The sequence below is a fragment of the Saimiri boliviensis genome, chromosome 1 (genome assembly GCF_048565385.1).
Source record: "Saimiri boliviensis isolate mSaiBol1 chromosome 1, mSaiBol1.pri, whole genome shotgun sequence".
Lineage (NCBI taxonomy): Eukaryota > Metazoa > Chordata > Mammalia > Primates > Cebidae > Saimiri > Saimiri boliviensis.
Window position 1 is genome coordinate 300,788,498 of NC_133449.1, and position 18,896 is coordinate 300,807,393.

General features: G+C 58.7%; 1 protein-coding gene across 2 annotated transcripts in view; it reads left to right on the forward strand.

Moving 5' to 3' along the window:
• The first annotated feature begins 2,846 nt into the window (after positions 1-2,846).
• SLC12A7 (solute carrier family 12 member 7) overlaps positions 2,847-18,896 on the forward strand; it is a 99,031-nt gene continuing 82,981 nt past the window's right edge. Inside the window, exon 1 of one of the 2 annotated variants that reach the window (XM_039475812.2) lies at positions 2,847-3,062. In XM_039475812.2, coding sequence (XP_039331746.2) covers positions 2,870-3,062 — 193 coding nt within the window. In that variant the 5' untranslated portion in view covers positions 2,847-2,869. The remainder of the gene's footprint in view (positions 3,063-18,896) is intronic. The other variant, XM_074387523.1, reaches the window with a different exon arrangement.

The following is an 18,896-nucleotide window of genomic DNA, read 5'->3' on the forward strand; positions in this document are numbered from 1 at the left end:
GTCTGCGGGAGGCATCCACCAGGGTCCTCCCAGGTCACATGCGCTGCTGCTCACGGGAGGCCGAGGGGGCCGTGGTCACAGTCAGCCCCGTAGCCCAGGCTGAGGCGGCTAGTGGCTTCCAAGGGGCTCCAGGGCCTCCCAAATTTCTAGAGCAGGCCCGAGCCTAGGGACACGGTGTGCAGAGGGCGTGGCTGCATGGCAGAGATCGGGGTGTTTGGAAGTGAAAGCTGGAGACAGGCCGCCCTCAGGGCAGGAGCCGGGAGGAGCTCTCACTTGAGCAGCCTGAACAGGGGGATGGAAGGCGGGGGTGGGGTGGTGGTGAGAGGAGCGGACTGGTGGGGCCTCCTCCTCAGGTCCATGCTGCCTCCGCGTCTCAGGGGAGGCATCCAGGGCTGGCCTCATGCTGCAGAGCTCCACGTCCTCAGCAGGCACAGCACTTTCCGGAGACGCCAGGACCCCCCTCACGTGGGTCCAGGCCAGACATGCAGCTCCGCCAGCAACACAGCCCTGGGTATGGTCCTGGAATTTCTAGGAAATTCCAAAACTAGAACAAAGCGGTGAAAAGAAAACAGAAGAGGTAAAACAGTCAAACAGGACAAAGACATCATTATGTACAGGTAAAAAAATCGGTGGCTCACGCCTGTAATCCCAACACTTTGGGAGGCCGAGGCTGGTGGATCACCTGAGGTCAGGAGTTCAAGACCAGCCTGGCCAACGTGGTGAAACCCTGTCTCTACTAAAATACAAAAATTAGCTGGGTGTGGTGGTGCATGCTTGTAGTCCCAGCTACTCGGGAGGCTGAGGCTGAGGCAGGAGAATTGCTTGAACCCGGGAGTCGGAGGTTGCAGTGAGCTGAGATGACACCATTGCACTCCAGCCTGGGTGACAGAGCGAGATTCTGTCTAAAAAAAAAAATTGTCACAAAATGCAAGAGGTTGAACTGGGAATGTATTTGAATAATAGGATTCAGAGTTCTGCGAGGTAGAAGATTACATAAGAAACACACTACCGTCAACAGCGTTCAGTTCTGTCTTTACACGTCAGTCCAGTAGTGACAAAAATGTGAATACACAAAAATAAATTAATGGAAAAAATGTGCCGGACCTGGGTGAAAAGATTTGACACCATAAAGATGTCAGTTCTCAGCAAATTTATTTATACATTTAGTGACTTTTCAACCAAATCAGAAATGTATTTGGGAGGAAACTTTCAAAAATGATTCAAAAGTTCATCTTGGAAAAGGTGTGGGCAGGTGGTAACAGGTGTGAGCCAGTGTGGGCAGGTGTAAGCAGGCGGGAACAGGTGTGCGTCGGTGCGGGCAGGCGGGAACAGGCATGAGTAGCTGCGGGTAGGCAGAAACGGGTGGAAAGATGTGATCAGGTGTGGGCAGGTGTGGACAGGTGTGAGTCGGTGTGGGCAGGTGTGAGTCGGTGTGGGCAGGTGTGAGTCGGTGTGGGCAGGTGTGGGCAGGTGTGAGTCGGTGTGGGCAGGCATGCCTGCAGTGCCACATGAGTGGAGGTGAGGTGACGGTGAGAGGGTGTGCTGAAGAAAGGAGTCCTCATCCTCCCTGGTCTTTCCACTGGTGCTAGATGTGCCCTTGAGACCCAGCCTCTGGTGATTTCTCATCCACGGCACCCCAAACACAGGTGGGGCACAGTTCTCACCCTTCTGCACATGTTCTGACCTAATGGGATAAGCAAAGGTGCTATGTGCACTCCTAGGCTGTGCTCTGCCAGGGAGTGGCTTGCTGCCTTTTCTGTTTCCTCTATTGCTGGGATTCAGATGTGATGGCTGGACCAGCAGCAGCCATCATGAACAACAGGGGCAGAGTGTGACAGGAGGCAGCACAGCTGACCACTTGCTTCCTCTAAGGCACTGCCTGGATGTCACCCGAGGCCTTCCCTACACCTCTGAGCTCTTACCCTTGCCATCCTCCAGAATGTACACTTCACAGAGACGGCGGTGTCCTCTGTCACCTGCAGGGCCCGGCATAGGTCGGCCTCATAACTATTTGTTGAATCTGTGGGTGCATTGCGTAGAGGTGTAAGGTGCTCAATAACTACATCGGTGTCATTAGAGGGGAGGAGACAGCCAGTTGCACACTGTGCAGCTGCAGCTGGGGCAAGAACCCCTAAAGGGCAGGAGGGACTGCTGAAGGGCAGGAGGGACCCCTGAAGGGCAGGAGGGACCCTTGAAGGGCAGGAGGGACCCCTGAGGAGCAGGCGGTCTCTCCCAAGTGCCTCCAGAGCCAGGCTTGCCTTGCCCTCAGCCGGGGTTGCCCAGGGGTCTTTCTCCCCGGGTGGAAGTCCCAGGAGGAGCCCCTCTGCCCGCCCCCCACGCCCAGCCCTACTTGGCCCAGGGCTGGAGTATGGTATTCAGGGAGGCAGAGGTCCCAGGTCACGGCGCCCCTCCCCACAGACCCAAAGACCAGCAAGACCTCCCCCCTCGCGACCTCGGTGGGCGTCGCCAGAGGACCCCAGGCTGTGGCGCTGCTGCCAGGGTGGTCGCTGTGGCTTCCAAGCAGCGCAGAGCCGGGTCTGTTCCTCCGGAGGCTCCAGCACGGCGGGATCCGCCACCTGATCTGGGCGTCTCCAAGGTCGCGCGGAGGGACCCGAGGCGGCTCTCATTCTTCGAGGGCTGAGGCGGGGTCTCCCCGCGGGCAGGGACGGTCACCGAGGTGTCCGCCCGGGTGCGCCCCGCCCCTCCTCCCTCCTCCCTCCTCCCTCCTCCCTCCTCCCTCCTCCCTCCTCCCTCTCCCCCGCTCCCGGAGCCCGCCCTGCCCGCCCCGCGCACACCCGGCCGGCGCCGCACCGGTCCCCGCTCCCCGCTCCCTGCTCCCCGCAGCCGTCGCGGCCCCGACGCGGCCCGCATGTTCCAGCGCTTCGTGGTGACCCCCGCGGCGGGGGATGCGGGGCCCGGGGCCGAGGGAGGCGGCAGCCAGCGCCCCAGCCCTTCCCCTCGCTGCGCCCCCGGCCCTGGCCTGGACCCCGCAGCCGCGCCCGAGCCGCCGAGCGAGGACCCGCTCCCCATCCTGCTCTACTGCCGCGAGCCCGGCCGCTACGGTAAGTGCAGCTGCAGGCGCGAGGGGCGCCCTCGAGGGGCGCAGGGGGGCGGCGGGGGCGCCTGGTCAGTCACGGGGGCAGCCAGTGGGGGCACCATCCCCGGGAACGGCCGACAGCTCCGGGGAGCCCTCAGACCTCACCGCTCATGGGGCTGCACGGCCCAGACGGGGTCACTTCGTGGGGAGGGCGGGGACCGCGCCGGAGAGGGGGCCTCTGTCCCCCTCAGGGGTGCCTCTGGGGACCACCGCGGGTCCCTGAGTCCTTGGGCCGGGTTGTGTTTGGATGACTTTTATAGCACGGGAGGGTCGCTGGGGTCCCGCGCGCAAGAGCTGAGAAGCTCTGGCGACTCCTCCCTGTGGGGAGCAGAGCTGTGTCCTCCTGAATGCTCACTGCTCACCCAGGACCCCGAAGCCTGTGGTGGGCGAGGTGCCTGTCCGGGGAAGGCAGAGGATCCAGAGCCAAGCCGGCTTCCAGGGGGCATCAGGAGGGCCCCGCCTGGGATCATGGGTGTCCCCACCAGCCTTGGCCACACAGAGGACCCCAGGCCTGAACCCTGGCTTGGGCTTAAAGCTCACGGCCCCCAAGGACGGATGACCCTGGGTGGTCACTCTCGCATGGGACCTGGGTGTCCCGGGGGTTGGTCTGCTGTTCCCGCCAGGGCTGAACGCCGGTGGTTACTGCGACGTCGTGCCCTGTGCGGGAGCTGGGGATGAGGCGGGTCCCAGACAGAAGGACCTCAACTGGCCCTGGGGGACCCAGTTCCCGTGTGTGGGGGCCGTGCGTGTCCGTGCCGCCTGTTTGTGAATGTCGCACGTGGGAGAGTCCACGGTGAGAGCAGGCTTTACACGTGATGGCCCAGTGGGGGAGCATGTCTGGCTCCTCAGCACCCCGCTGTGCTGACCTCCTGCTGGGACCACGTGAGTGTCCATGTCTGTGTGTGTCCCTGTGTGTGTGTGTGTGTGTGTGTGCACGTGTCTGGGTGTGAGGGTGCACTTGTCTATGTGACTATGGTGTGTGGTGTGTGTGTCTGCATGTCTTAGTGTGTCTGTCTCTATGTATATGTGTGTGCATGGTGTGTGGTGGGTGTGTGTGTGTGTGTGGCGTTTGTGTCTGTGTGTCTATATGTGCATGCTGTGTTGCATGTATGTCTCTGTGTATGATGTATCTGTGTGTGTGTATGGTGTATGGTATGTGTGTGTATTATAGTGTGTGGTGTGTCTATATGTGTGTGACGCATAGTATGTGTGTATGTCTGTGTGTGTCTGTGTGTGTGTGTGTCTGTGTGTGTCTGTGTGTGTGTGTCTGTGTGTGTGTCTGTGTGTGTCTGTGTGTGTGTGTCTGTGTGTGTGTCTGTGTGTGTCTGTGTGTGTGTGTGTGTGTGTGTTTGTGTGTGTGTGTCTGTGTGTGTCTGTGTGTATGTCTCTGTGTGTGTGTGTCTGTGTGTGTGTGTCTGTGTGTATGTCTCTGTGTGTGTGTGTCTGTGTGTGTCTCTGTGTGTGTGTGTCTGTCTCTGTGTGTGTGTGTCTGTCTCTGTGTGTGTGTGTCTTTGTGTCTGTGTGTGTCTCTGTGTGTGTGTGTCTGTGTGTGTGTGTCTCTGTGTGTGTCTCTGTGTGTGTGTGTCTGTGTGTGTGTGTGTCTGTGTGTGTGTGTGTCTGTGTGTCTGTGTGTCTGTGTGTGTGTGTCTGTGTGTGTGTGTCTGTGTGTATGTCTGTGTGTGTCTGTGTGTGTGTGTGTCTGTGTGTGTGTGTGTCTGTGTGTCTGTGTGTGTGTGTGTGTGTGTGTGTGTTGCAGACACTAGTTCTCCAGGGCTGCATGGATTGGTACAGGCATAGGGGGCTTCCTGTGGGCACTGTCCATAGGGTGGGCTGTATGGGCTTCCCATGGGCACTGTCCATAGGGTGGGCTGTTCCTCAGCTCTGCAGTGCCAGGACTGCAGCACTCCAGGCATGGACAGGGTCCTGGGTTGGGCCAACCCTACTGGCCTCCTCCGTGCCTCATTCCCCTTTCTAGGGAGCTCTGCCTCTCCCCCTGGTATGCAGCACACTGGCCCCTGGACCCCCCAGAGGCCCCTGAGGAAAGCGTGCGTGGGCAGGCGCAGGTCTGAACTCATCGGTCCTTCCTGCGTGACTGTGGATGTTTGACGTTCATGCTGGCATGGAGGGAGGTGTTGCCCGAATCCTGGGTGCAGCAGGTGGGAGACCCCATTTAGGCCTAGCGTTCCCCCACCCACCTCACCTCCTCCTGGGGGTGGGTGCTTGGAGGCTGGGCTGGAAGGCTTGGGGGGCTTGGCCAGCTGTCCAGGGGTCAGAACCCCACTCTGTTCCCCCCATCTCCATCCTCCTCCCTCACCTTCGGCCCTGGGCCCCCCTCAGGTGCTGGAGGACCCAGGCAGGGGCTGGGCGAGCCCATCCCTCCTTGCACGTCCGCACCTGGGGGTAGAGTCCCTGTGCTCTAGCCGTGCGGCCGCCTGGCTGCCGTGGACAGCTGGGCTCCAGTCCCGTGGGAGCTGGAGGAGGATGGCTCCAGCCAACGATCAGTTGAATGATTTTGTGTGGTGCCCACTGCAGACCAACAGAAGACCTATTATTTAACGCTGCCATTAAGACAATGTAAACTAAGTTTAAAAAAGCAAACAAAGATTTTATTGGCATGCCTTGGGCGCTGCAGGAATGGCACGCTGGGCGGGCCATTTGTCCTGGGCTGACCTTGCCTTGTAGATGTGTGGGCCGGTGATCAGATGAACTTTCTATGCTCCAGAGACAGCTCCTCTCGGCCCACAGGCCCCGGGGATGAGTCGGTAACCCCCGCAGGCCTCCATCCCGCAGTTTACAGTGCAGGAGTCCAGACCGGCTTTGTATTCATTTGACTTTGCTGAGAGTGGCTGGGGTGTGCTGGTGCTTAGGCAGCACATCGTGGTGGGGTCTCCTTTCTCTAAGGGCGTCTCCCTTCTCTAGCTTGGGGGTCTCCCTGCTCTAAGGGGGTCTCCCTTCTCTAGCTTGGGGGTCTCCGTTCTCTAAGGGGTCTCCCTTCTCTAAAGGGGTCTCCCTGCTCTAAGGGGGTCTCCCTTCTCTAGCTTGGGGGTCTCCGTTCTCTAAGGGGTCTCCCTTCTCTAAGGGGGTCTCCCTGCTCTAAGGGGGTCTCCCTTCTCTAGCTTGGGGGTCTCCGTTCTCTAAGGGGTCTCCCTTCTCTAAAGGGGTCTCCCTGCTCTAAGGGGGTCTCCCTTCTCTAGCTTGGGGGTCTCCGTTCTCTAAGGGGTCTCCCTTCTCTAAGGGGGTCTCCCTGCTCTAAGGGGGTCTCCTTTCTCTAGCTTGGCAGGCCTCCCTTGCTGGGGAGGTGTCCCTTTTCTAGGGGGTGGGTCCTTTCTCTCTGCTGCAGGATGTAAACATGCTTTTGGGATCCTGCCTGCGTCGACACCCCCTTGGCCCTGCTGGGTGAGCCCAGGGGCCCAGGCAGATTGGACAGGGGCTTTTTGGCCATGTTTTTGCATATGGACGGGGTTGCCGCTTCTATACCCAGTCGGCTGAGTTGGCCTTGCAGGCATGACTGCCGCCTGCACACGGCAGCGTCCTCGGTGGGCACAGGGGTGGGCGGCCAGGTGTTCAGGACAGAGAGGCGATGAGCTGGGGAGCACCAGACAATCACACCACCGGCTAGTCCTGTGGGAAGGTCCAGCCAGAAGGTGATGGGGCTGGCCATTTCACAGATGGTTCCAGAGGCTCCAGAAGGAGAACATGGTTGCACCCTCTTCCCCAGTGAAGGGATGATGATGACAGCCCCCATGTAGCTGCCTTTGTGGGATGCTTTCAGTGGGTCCAGATCCAGCTCTCAGGACATGGCAGGGTCAGTCACCTGGCGTGCCCCCAGGCCCAGAAAGGATGAGGAAAGGTCCCCAGTCTGCAAGGAGAGCCGCGTGCAGGAGGCTGCCTGGAGGATGGGACGTTTGGGGAGGTCCCAGTGACTCAAGGCCACAGCCACGGGACAGCACAAGCCGGGCACCCCCCTAGACCCCTGCCCCCTGCCTCCCGCCTCCCAGGCTGTGCTGATCCTGCCCTAGAGGACGGGGAGGCTGGAACTCAGGGTCCCTCAGCCCATCGGACCCTCCCTTGACACCAGTCCTGGTGGTTTTCATCCTGGCACTGGGACAGAGACCAGTTCTGAGTCCCTAATTAGAGGGTTTGTTCCCTGTGGTTGTGATTGTGGCTGGTGGGCCCTGGGCGCTCTACCGACGCTCCTCATTATACCTGGAGGGTTGTGCGCAGCCCAGACCACTCTGGGAGGCTGAAGGAAGCCGTCCCCAAGTGCTGGGGCTGGCAGAGGCCGGGCCCCCATGCAGACTCCAGCTTTGTAAGGACACGCAGCCGGCGAGGCACCGACTCACGTCGTAAATGAGATGTGTGTTGGGGGCAAGCTGACGTTTCTTTGTCTGTCTGTGTCTGTGTGTGCCGTGTGTGGGTGGACGTCTGCGTCTCTGGGGAGCATATTGGGGTTTTGCTGCTTGAGGAGAAGGTGAGGAGTTGATCCTCTGAGCCTTGGAACCTGCTCTGGCTGGAGAAGCAGTGCTCGTGGGAGAAGGTGTCTTTGCGAATCCCGGCTTTGTGAGCTTCAGCCCGGGGACCTGGTACAGGGGGAGGCCGAGAGCCATCCTTGGTCACCACCCACACGCCCAGCCCCTGCCGGGCACAGCAGTGATGCTCCGGCCCCGCCGTCTCCGTCTAGCTCCCAAGGCCACCCTCCCCATCCGTGGACCCCAGGAGAGCGGGGTGGCCCTCAGCCATTGCCCAGCATTGGGGGGAAGCCTCAGGAGAACCCCATTTCCTGAGCTGGCTCCACGCTCTCCTTGCTGGGAAAACCAGGCTCGCTGCAGGTGCTTCTGCATGGCCCTCCTTCTGAGCGCCCCAACTTCTGCATGCCCACCTGCTTCTGAGCGCCCCTACTTCTGCGTGCCCACCTGCTTCTGCATGACCCACTACTTCTGCGTGCCCACCTGCTTCTGCATGACCCATCTGCTTCTGCATGGTTATTTGCATATCTTTGGAGAAATGATTATTTGTGTATCTTTGGAGAAATGTCGGCGGGGGGCGTGTGTCCACTACTTCTGCGTGCCCACCTGCTTCTGCGTGCCCTCCTGGGCCGCTCAGAAGGGCGGGGTGCAGATCCTGGGCGGAGGCCGCCATCTCTGGTGCCTGAAAACCCGCCAGCCCCTCTGGGTAGACTCTGTTTTCGTTTCACTTAAATATTTCATGGAGCTCAGCCTCATGTGAATCCATTAGCCACTTCTAGTTAGCTGTGGAGCAGGACAGGCTTGTGTTTTGTCCCCTTGCTCTTAAAGAAGTCTCGACTTAGTGATTTTAATTTTGGCTTTAAAAGAAAATGCTTGAACACGTGTCCATCATTTCTGATCTTTGCTATTTAGTGTTTAATTTGGCTTCTTTTTCCATGGCGGGGGCATGGGTTTTGAGACACCAGCTCCATGTATACAGCAGAGTTTTCTTTTTTTTTTTGAGATGGAGTTTCGCTCTTGTTACCCAGGCTGGGGTACAATGGCGTGATCTCGGCTCACCGCAACCTCCGCCTCCTGGGCTCAGGCAATTCTCCTGCCTCAGCCTCCTGAGTAGCTGGGATTACAGGCACGCGCCACCATGCCCAGCTAATTTTTTGTATTTTTAGTAGAGACGGGGTTTCACCGTGTTGGCCAGGATGGTCTCGATCTCTTGACCTCGTAATCCACCCGCCTCAGCCTCCCAAAGTGCTGGGATTACAGGCTTGAGCCACCGCGCCCGGCTTGAGTTTTCTTTAAATAAATACTTGAATCTGGGAAAGAGCCCACGACTCAGCAGCTAGTGGCAGGAGTTGGGTCCTCACTGTGGGCGGGGCCTTGGGCCTCGGCGTAGGGCCCCGCCCAGGCGTCTCCTCTGTTCCTCTGGGTGAGGCCTGTGCCCTGCATGTGAGGGCAGGGGGTTGTGCGCGTGCACGGTTGGAGGTGTGCATGTGGGGGTTAGACGTGTGGCGCAAGGGGCAGGTGTGTGTGCGTGGGGGCCATCAAAGGACACAGGCACAGAGCGGGGTGTGCGTGGGGCGCAGGCATGTGTGTGTGGGGACAGGCGTGTGTGTGGTGGGGGGCAGGTGTGTGTGAGAGGAGGGCAGGTGTGGGGGGGCAGGTGTGTGTGGGGACAGGTGTGTGTGAGAGGGGGGCAGGTGGTGGGGGGCAGGTGTGTGTGAGGGGGGCAGGTGTGTGGGGGGAGAGATGTGGGGGGCAGGTATGTGTGTAGGGGGAGGTGTGGGTGGCATGTGTTGGGGGGACAGGTGTGTGTGTGGGAGCAGGTGTATGTGTGGGGATAGGTGTGTGGGGGGAGGTGTGGGGGGGGCGGGCGTGTGAGTAGGGGGCAGGTATGTCTCTGTGGGGGACAGGTAAATGTGTGTGGGGAAGCAGGTGTGTGTGCATGGGGGGCAGGTATGTGTTCACTGAGGGGGAGGTGTGTGTGCATGGATATCAGCTCCTACGTGGTTCTGTCCTGGGAGGCAGAGGAAATTATAAGCAGAGTTAAAAAATGCAAACTCACATCAAAGGACACAGGCACAGAGTGGAGAGCAGCTCCTGGGATGGGAAAGGACGAGGGATTCATGCCCAGAGGGTGCTAAGAACTCCTGCAACTCAGTAGCAATGGCAAACAAGTACACCCTTTTAAAAATGGGAAAAGGGCTGGAATAGCCTTTTCTTTTCTTTTCTTTTTTAATTGTGTGTGTGTGTGTGTGTGTGTGTGTGTGTGTGTGTGTGTTGTTTTGTTTTTTAGACAGAGTTTTGCTCTTGCTGCCCAGGCTGGAGTGCAATGGCACGATCTCAGCTCACTGCAACCCACTGCAACCTCTGCCTCCCACGTTCAAGCAATTCTCAGCCTCTCAAGTAGCTGGAATTACAGGCGACCGCCACCATGCCTGGCTAATTTCTTGTATTGTTAGTAGAGAGGGAGGTTTCACCACGTCGGCCAGTCTGGTCTAGAATTCCTGACCTCAGGTGATCCGCCCACCTCTGCCTCCCAAAGTGCTGGCATTATAGGTGTGAGCCACCACACCGAGCTTGAATAGCCATTTCTCCAAAGATACACAAATAACCAATAAGCACATGAAAAGATGCTCACATCCCTAATAGCTAGGGAAACGCAGATCAACACCAGCAGTTGTGAAGATACCACTCCACAGCTATTTGAATGGCTCTTTTTATTTTATTTTATTTTATTTTGAGAGGGAGTTTTTCTCTGTTGCCCAGGCTGGAGCACAGTGATGCCATCTCAGCTCACTGCAACCTCCGCCTCCCAGGTTCAAGCAATTCTCCTTCCTCAGCCTCCCCAGTAGCTGGGATTATAGTCACCCACCACCACACCCAGCTAATTTTTGTATTTCTAGTAGAGACAGGGTTTCACCATGTTGCCCAGGCTGGTCTTGAACTCCTGACCTCAGGTGATCCCCCTCACCTCAGCCTCTCAAAGTGCTGGCATTACAGGCATGACCCACCGCACATGGCCAGGCTCTTATCTTTAGAAATGGAAAATGCCATGTTGGTGAGGATGTTAGAAGCCGGGGCCCTTGTGCGCTGCTCACGGGGATGTGGAGTGGCGTGGCAGGAAAGCAGATGTCAGCAGTTCACAGGGTCGTATCCCAGGATCCGGCTATCCCTGTTCTGGGTGTAGGGGCTCAGAGACACATTTGCACACCTGTGTTCCTGGCAGCGTCATTAACAGTAGACACAGGTGGAAGCATCCCAGGTGTCCCCAGATGGATGAACGGAGACATGCGATGTGGCATGTACTTTCAAACAGAAATGATGGGCGGCTGTTGTTTTGAATGGAGCGCCTGCCTGCACTGCACCCCAACACATCATGCCATTATGATTTCACCTACATGCTAAATGCCATCATCAATCTGAAACTTTAAGGAGGCTGACAGATCCCAAAGCCAACCAGTTTACCCTGAAAACAGGAGACTCCAGTCTACCTGGTCAGTGCGCTAAGGAAGAGTCCCTCTGCTTTAACCCTTGCAGAAAGGAACCTGAGGGAACCCGATACCGATCGCCAGCGTTTCTCCCATTCTGCGTCCCTGTACCCGCTTTACAAAACCCGCTGTTCGCAACTGCCCAGGGGAGCCCTCATTTCTAGACAGAGGCTGCCCCGTTCACGAATCCAGAATAAAAGCCAATTCCATCTACAGCTACATTTGTTATAATTTCGTATAATGTCTGGACAACACATATAGTGGAATATTATTCAGCCTTAAAAGATATCAACAAAAAAAGAAACTCTAAAATATTTAAAGAGGTTTATGGCCAGGCGCGGTGGCTCACGCCTGTAATCCCAGCGCTTAGGGAGGCTAAGGCGGTGGCTCACAAGATCCAGAGATCACGTCCATCCTAGCCAGCATGGTGAAACCCATCTCTACTGAAAACACAACTATTAGCATGGTGGCACACAGCTGTAGCCCCAGCTACTCGGGAGGCTGAGGCAGGAGAGTCGCTTGGGTCCAGGAGGCAGAGGTTGCAGCGAGCTGGGATTGTGTTACTGCACTCCAGCCTGGTGACAGAGCAAGACTTAGTCCCCCAAAAAAGAAAAACAGAAAAAGAGATTTATTCTGAACCAGTGTGCGTGACCGTGGCCCAGAAACAGCTTCAGGAGGGTTTGAGAACCTGTTCCTGAGGCAGCCGGGTTACAGTTTGGTTTTACACATTTCGGGGAGACAGAAGTTACCAGCAAAGCCAGGCGAGCATAATCCCAGCTCTTCGGGAGGAAGCTGAGCAGGAGGACTGCTTCCCTACAGTGGTTCGAGAACACCCTGACGGCACTGCAAGATCCTGTCTCTAGAAAAAAGTTTCTAAAAATTAGCCAGGGCGGCCGTGCACAGCTGCAGTCTCAGCTCCTTGGGAAGCTGAGGGCTTGAGTCCCGGAGGTCAGGGCTGAAATGAGCTGTGATTGTGACACCACTTTAGCCTGGGTGACAAAAAATTAATTAATTAATTAAAGAAGTTACAAGCAAAGACATAGGACATGGGTGGTGTTCACGGAAAGGAGGGACATCCCGAAGCGGAGCAGGGCTTTGGATCGTAGTGGGGTGTAGAGGTTTTCGGATCCGCATTTGGTTGAGTTAAGCTGAAGACTCGAAGGTGTGAGTGGGTTCAGTGGAGGGGCTGCAGAGCCAAGGCGCTGGTGACGCAGAGGACTCCACGAGGCGGTCCCCAAGAGGACAAGGGCAGGCGGCTCCGTCGGGGCCTTCAAAGGTGCAAGGCTATGGGCAAGTCTCCCCAGGTGCGGGTGTGTGGGCGAGCCTCCCTGGGTGCGGGACTGTGGGCGAGTCTCCCCGGGTGCGGGAGCGTGGGCGAGTCTCACCGGGTGCGGGACTGTGGGCGAGTCTCCCCAGATGTGGGACTGTGGGCGAGTCACCCCAGGTGTGGGGTTCGTGGTGAATCTCTCCAGGTGGAGGAAGGCTGGCTGCGTTAGAGGAAATTCTACGCATGCAAAACCCCCCACAGAAGACACCTGTGCAGGGCCATTTCAAAATAGGCCAAAGAAATACATTTTGGGGTGAAATATTTTGATTTCCCTCAGGGTTGCTATCTGCATGTGAGGCTGTGCCAGGGTCAGGCTGGACGTGGGTCTGTTCTGTGACCTCCAGGTCTCTATTTCAGGGTTAGTGTCGATCAGCTGAGCCCACACTCCTGAAGGCGGGGGAGGGGTCCGTGGCGAGGCCAGTCCCTCCTCCCTTCGTGTCACAGACGCAATTCAGTTTTTCCGGTTGCTCTGGGTCCCCTTGTCCAAACGGGGTGTTCCGTGGCATTGGTTGGGGTACTTTGGATTTTGTTTTTAGTTTATAGAAGAAAGGAAATTCAGACACACCCTGCCACATGGATGGAGGCTGAGGACATTATGTGAATGAAATAACCCTGTTGGAAAAGAGCAAAACTCCATGAAATATTTGAAAACATTGATTCTGAGCCACGTAGGGTGACCCCACCCGAGGCAGCCCTCAGGAGGTGTGGGGCGCAGCTCGGCTTTACACCTTTTAGGGGACATGAGGCATCAATCTCAGACATTGAGGATAGATACTGGTTCGGTCCAGAAAGGCGGGGCAGCCGGAAACGGGGGCTTCCAGGTAGGTCACAGGCAGATTTCGAAGTGTTCTGATTGCTAAGCGGTTGGTGACAACGGGAAGGAGCGTCTGAGTCACGGTAAGGGGCTGTGGAGACCAGGGTTTTCCCCGGCAACGAGGCCTCCGGGCGGCGGGCTTCAGAGAGGATGGACTACTGTCAGCGCGTCTCCGCGGACTGGAGGGCCGTGTGGACGTCTCTGCTGGAGCAGAGGCTGCGTTTTAAGCGTTTCTCACGGGAGTTGAGGTCTTTGTCAACGCTGTTTTTCCTAAATTCTGGAAAGGAGGAAGGCGTCGTGAGGCGTGTCTGACCACTGCTTCCTGTCGTCTGAACCCATCTTTCAGGTTAATTTTGGGGTGTCCCAGCCCAGGGTGGGGGTCCATTCCCATGATTGGGAAGGAGCCTTAGAATTTGATTTTTGGTTTACGCTGCAGAGGTGGCTATGAACAGCACCCAGCAGGCCACCGCTGCACCCACCCCCATGCAGGCACCCAGCCTTCATGCCTTGGCCTGGTCAGAGGGCCTGGAAGTCTGTGGTCACTGGCCAGGGGTCACCAGCATCTGGGCTCCCACGACTTCACTTCAGAAGCCCACCTGCTGGCACGTCCCCAGGGGTCTCTTCACAGACCTGGAACCCTCATGGAGGAGGCTCAAGAAGGTGGGCGGCCAGGGAATGGCCCCTCCTGCTGGGGGCAGGTTCCCTGTCGAGGCTTTGGGAGTGAGGACGGACAAAGGTCAGTCCTGTGGGATGATGCTGGCAGGCGGTGGCTGCGGTTGTCAGATTCCCGAGACGGAAGCAGAGCAGTGGGTGCCGGGGGCTGGGGGAGGGGAGCGGGAGTCAGTGTACTGGGTGCAGAGCTGGGGTGTTGCATGAGAAGGTCTGGAGACGGGTGGTGGCGACGGCTTTGCAGCATCATGACTGCATTTCGTGCCATTGAACTGCGCACCCCAAAATGGTTAAATCGGTAAAACGTTATTTTACCATAATACGAAAAATACCCAAAATAAAATGCAGGCAAAAGGTGGGGGCCTAGAGATCAACGAAATCCTCCCCCACACCCGCCCTTCCTTCTGCAGAGGACAGAGGAGGGCAGAGGAGGTGGATCCTGGCCGCCTGTGTTCTGGGAGGAGGCCGGGTTGATGAAATCGATTCACACCTAGGCAGGCTGTCCCGGGAGGAGTCCTTTTAATCTAAATCGCTCTCTGCAAGGTGCTCTTTCAGGCCTCTGGGAAGAGATATTTTTGTCCAGGGACCTTCCTGTTTCTAATCACATCCTGTGTGAGCCCTTCCTGGCCGGTCCTGGGAAGGTCAGCGGGGGCCTGGCTGCCCCGACTTCCTGTGGACAGAGTCCAGGAAGCCTGGGCCTCGGTGCTCCAGAGCACGCGCCTGACCGCAGTGACCCTGACGGGCACTTGGGGCTCCTGCAGGGCACCCCAACTGGGAATTAAGGGGAGCGGTGACCACCCCAGCAGCTGTGTCCCCACAGGGAGAGGGGTCCGCGGGGCCGGCTGTCGTTTGCTGCACAGACCGTGTGACGGAGGCGGGTCCTGGCTGGTCTTCCAGGTCCACTGGCAGCAACCCCGACCTGGCCTTTGCAGCCACTCAACGGTCCTCTCTCCCGAGACCCCGCCTTCAGTGTGAGAGCTGAGGTCCCTTTGAAGGAGGGTGAGCCCTGGCCCTCTGTGGCGTCCCGCTGCCCTGCCACGCGGGGTCTCTGCAGCCCCCTCCCGGCCGCAGCGGCAGCACATGCTCCTTCCCCAGCCGGGCCTGGTCCCTGGTGGCCGCTGCGCTTCCTCCCTGGATGCGGCAGACTTTGCCTTTTCCTCAGGACGTTCTGCGTGGGAAACAGAACGCCGTGGGAAACGGAACGCCGGGTTGATGCCAGGTTGAAGCCATTGGCATTGTCCCCGCCGCTGCCTCTCAGAGGTCTGTGGGTGCACGGCCGGGATGGCGGCAGCCCCTGTGGTCCGGTCCCGTTTACTAAGATGCGCATCTCAGCAGGGCCGGAGCTCAGAGACGCACCTGGCTCCAGTCTGTGCTTCCTCGCCTGGGATTTTATTTTATTTTATTCTCCTTTCTTTTTTTTTTTTTTTTTTTTTTTTTTGAGACGGAGTCTCGCTCTTGTTACCCAGGCTGGAGGGCAATGGCGCGATCTCGGCTCACCGCAACCTCCGCCTCCCGGGCTCAGGCAATTCTCCTGCCTCAGCCTCCTAAGTAGCTGGGATTACAGGCACGCGCCACCATGCCCAGCTAGTTTTTTGTATTTTTAGTAGAGACGGGGTTTCACCATGTTGACCAGGATGGCCTCGATCTCTCAACCTCGTGATCCACCCGCCTCGGCCTCCCAAAGTGCTGGGATTACAGGCTTGAGCCACCGCGCCCGGCCTCTCCTTTCCTTTTTAAAATTTTTTTCTTTGGCCAGGCTGTTCTGAAACTCTTGCCCTCAGGGGACCTGCCTCAGCCTCCTAGAGCGCTGGGTTTACAGGCCTGAGCCACCATGCCCGGCCCACCTGGGATTTTCTCACGGGCCCCCACCCCAGCCTGGTGATCTGTGGGTCTGGAAGTGAAGCAGGTGTTAATGGAGAGATTTTTGGGCTTAATTGTCAAGTACGCTGTGGTCTGCTGGTTTGAGGGTCATTTTCAAGGCAGGTGCCCACCGGGCTGCCTGCCTGGTCATCTCGCTGCCACCCAGCGCTCCACCCAGTGTGACCCGGAACTGGGGGCGCCTCCCAGTCCACAGTTGAATTGCTGCCCCCAGACTCTCAGGATGCTGCTGGGACCAAGAGCAGGGGGGTGGGGGGCGGAGGCGGGGCAGGGGTAGAGGTGGCTGCAGCTGGGAGCAAGTGTTTGAAAGTTGGAGTGAAAACCCGGACTTTCCAGGATCTTCTTCAAAGGGGCCACTCCTTCTTGGAGCTGCCCTGAGAGGCCCTGGCAGAGCAAGGCCCTGGCGTGGTGCCGGGACATGGGCCCCTGCCTTTCGGGAGCTTGGGCAGGGTTTCAGTCCCAGGCGCCGTCCTCTCCCTCTGCCTGGCACAGTGCCAGCCGACACTCCCTGAGGTAGGCAGGTGCATCCAGGTGCCCTCGTTGCGGGGCGGCCCCCCTGTCTCTTGGCTCTGGGTTGCAGTCTCAGAACACGCTGGCGACAGCCGCCCGAGCCAGGCCAGGGGCAGGAGGCCAGGGTGCCCAGCGCTCTGCCCCAGCATGTCTGCCAGCCCTGCTACAGCCACAGCTTTGCTGGTGGTGACTGAGGACGGGGCAGGGCTTGCAGAGGGGACCCGGCCCTGCAGTGGCTGTGGTGCTTGCGGCCTGGCCGCGTGCCCGAGGCTCAGCAGTGGGCGCAGCACTTTGGGTGGAGAAGTGGGGCCAGGGCACAGGGAGAAGCCCAGGAGGGTTGACGGAGGCGCAGACGCACCAGGTGGGGCCCCCAGGACTCGGGTGAGGCCTCAGCCCCCATGTGGCTGTATCTAGGGACAGGGCCTTGAGGGAGGGAATTAAGGTGAAATGAGGTTGTAAGGAGGGCCCTGACCCGACAGGACGCGTCCTTGTAAGAAGAGGAAGGGATGTGGAGGGCAGGGGGGCGGATGAGGGCACACGAGGGATGCGTGTGCACAGAAGAGCGGCCGCGGGAGGACACGGGGGAGCCACCGCCTGCCCCCCACGAAGAGGCCTCGGGAGAACTGCCCTTGGTCTTGGACTCCCAGCCCCCAGGCTTCAAGGGGACAGTTTCTGTGTTGACGCCCCGGCCCGTGGTGCTTTGCTACAATTGCTGGAGCCGAGAGGCTGGACTACACTTACCCCCTCTCTGAGGGGACTGGCACCCTCGAGGCCGGGGGACAGAGGGATGTGGGAAGCTCGGGTCGTGGGAACGTCACTGTGTCTTCTGACCCTGCGGAGGGAGCAGGTGCGTGGAAGGCTGTGACAGGCCCGCGGGGAAGGAAGGCCCCGTGTCACAGATGGAGCCCGGCCAGGACACAGGCCTCTGCGCCTGCCTCGCCCCATCACTGTGAGCACCAGGTCCTACGGCCCAGCACCCTCCCGGGCCGGAGAATGGACCGGGAAAGCCCATTTTCTCCTCTGGCTGACCTACTGCCCCACCCCTCCCCTGAGTTCCCAGCATGTTGCCCAAACAGCAGGGGCTCTGAGTGAGTTTGGGATGTGGACGGGGCGGATGAGGGCAGCTGATGGTCACGGCTGGTCTGCGGGGAATATGTGGGGGGCCTGTGAGCAGCTCCTCCTCGACCTCTGGGCAGTGGCTCAGCAAGAGGGGAGGGGACACAGAGAGACCCAGAGGCAGACAGGGAGACAGGGACAGCAAGAGACAGAGAGAGACAAAGCCAGAGAGACAGAGACAGTGAGACAGACAGAGACAGAGACAGAAAGAGGAAGAGCGACATATGCCCAGAGGAGAGAACAGGGGAGACGGGGGAGACAGGAGACGCACTGTTTTCTTCCTCCTCCCTGGTGCCGGGGGCGCCCGGGCTTATAGGGTGAGCTGCCCCCACCCTGTGGAGCGCCCAGGCTCTGTATGGAGGTGCCCTGTCCAGGGCGCAGAGGTGCAACCAGGGGTGGCTGGGTGAACTGACTGCAGCCCCGCGCGGCTCCCAGGAAGGGAGCAACCACCCAGAAGCCACCTGCCTTGCATCCAGCACCAGGAGCAAAGGCAGAGCCTGGGAAGCGCGGGGCGGGAAGAGCCGTCCTGCAGGGCCGCAGGGAAGGGGCCCCCCAGCAACAGCCACAGTTCACAGCTGCAGCGCTTCGGACTCTGTGTGACTGGAACTGATGCGCCTGGCAGCACCCAAACTAACAGTGACTTGGACAAGATAAAAGTTCACGTCTCCCTCACTAAGCATTTTTTCTGAGTCTGTTCGCCCATTCACTTGTGTATTCATCCATGGATGGGTCTTGGTGAACTCTCATCTCTGAGCGTCCAGTGGCGTCTCTGCACTGACAGGGCCCTTCCTCGTCCACGCCGTCCCATGCAGCGACCACTGGCCACACGTGGCTATGGGGCACTTGAGCTGTGGCTGCTGTGGCTGAGGTCCTGGATTCTTCATTTAAAAAAATTTTTTTAACTTAAATGTAAACTCAAGTGACCACACAGCTTAGTGGCTGCTGTCCCAGACAGTGAGGTCCAGGTGCTGAGGGCACAGCGGGGAAGACAGTCCCCAGGAGCCTCCGTCCCAGAAGGGACAGAAAATGAGGGGGAGGGGGAGGGGGAGGCAGGGACAGCCGGGACAGCCAAGTCACAGGCTCGGTGACACGTCCCTAGAATTCTCGCTGAGTCCTGATGCCCAGCACTTCAGCGTGTGGCGGTGTTTGGAGGCGGGGCGTCTGCAGACGTCCTCAAGTGACAGTCACGGGTGGGTCCTAATTCAACATGGCAGGGGTCCTCATGAAAAGGGGAATTGGGACACAAAGTAGACACGCACAGAGGCGGGCAGCGCAGGCACCGGGGAAGCGGGGGCCCGTGAGCCAAGACGAGGCTGGAACCGGAGCCCCTACAGCCACAGGCTGACCTGGGGCTTCAGGCCTGAGGCCACGAGACGCTCCCGTGGTGCGCGCTGCCTGGCTGCGTTCATTTCCACAGCGGCCCGAGCAGACTGGCGTAAATGCCTGTGCCCATCCTCCTCCTTGGCCTGGCCACTCTGAACTGGCCCAGGCCCAGCTTGGCCACTTTAGCCTCAGTCCCCACCCTGAGCTCCCG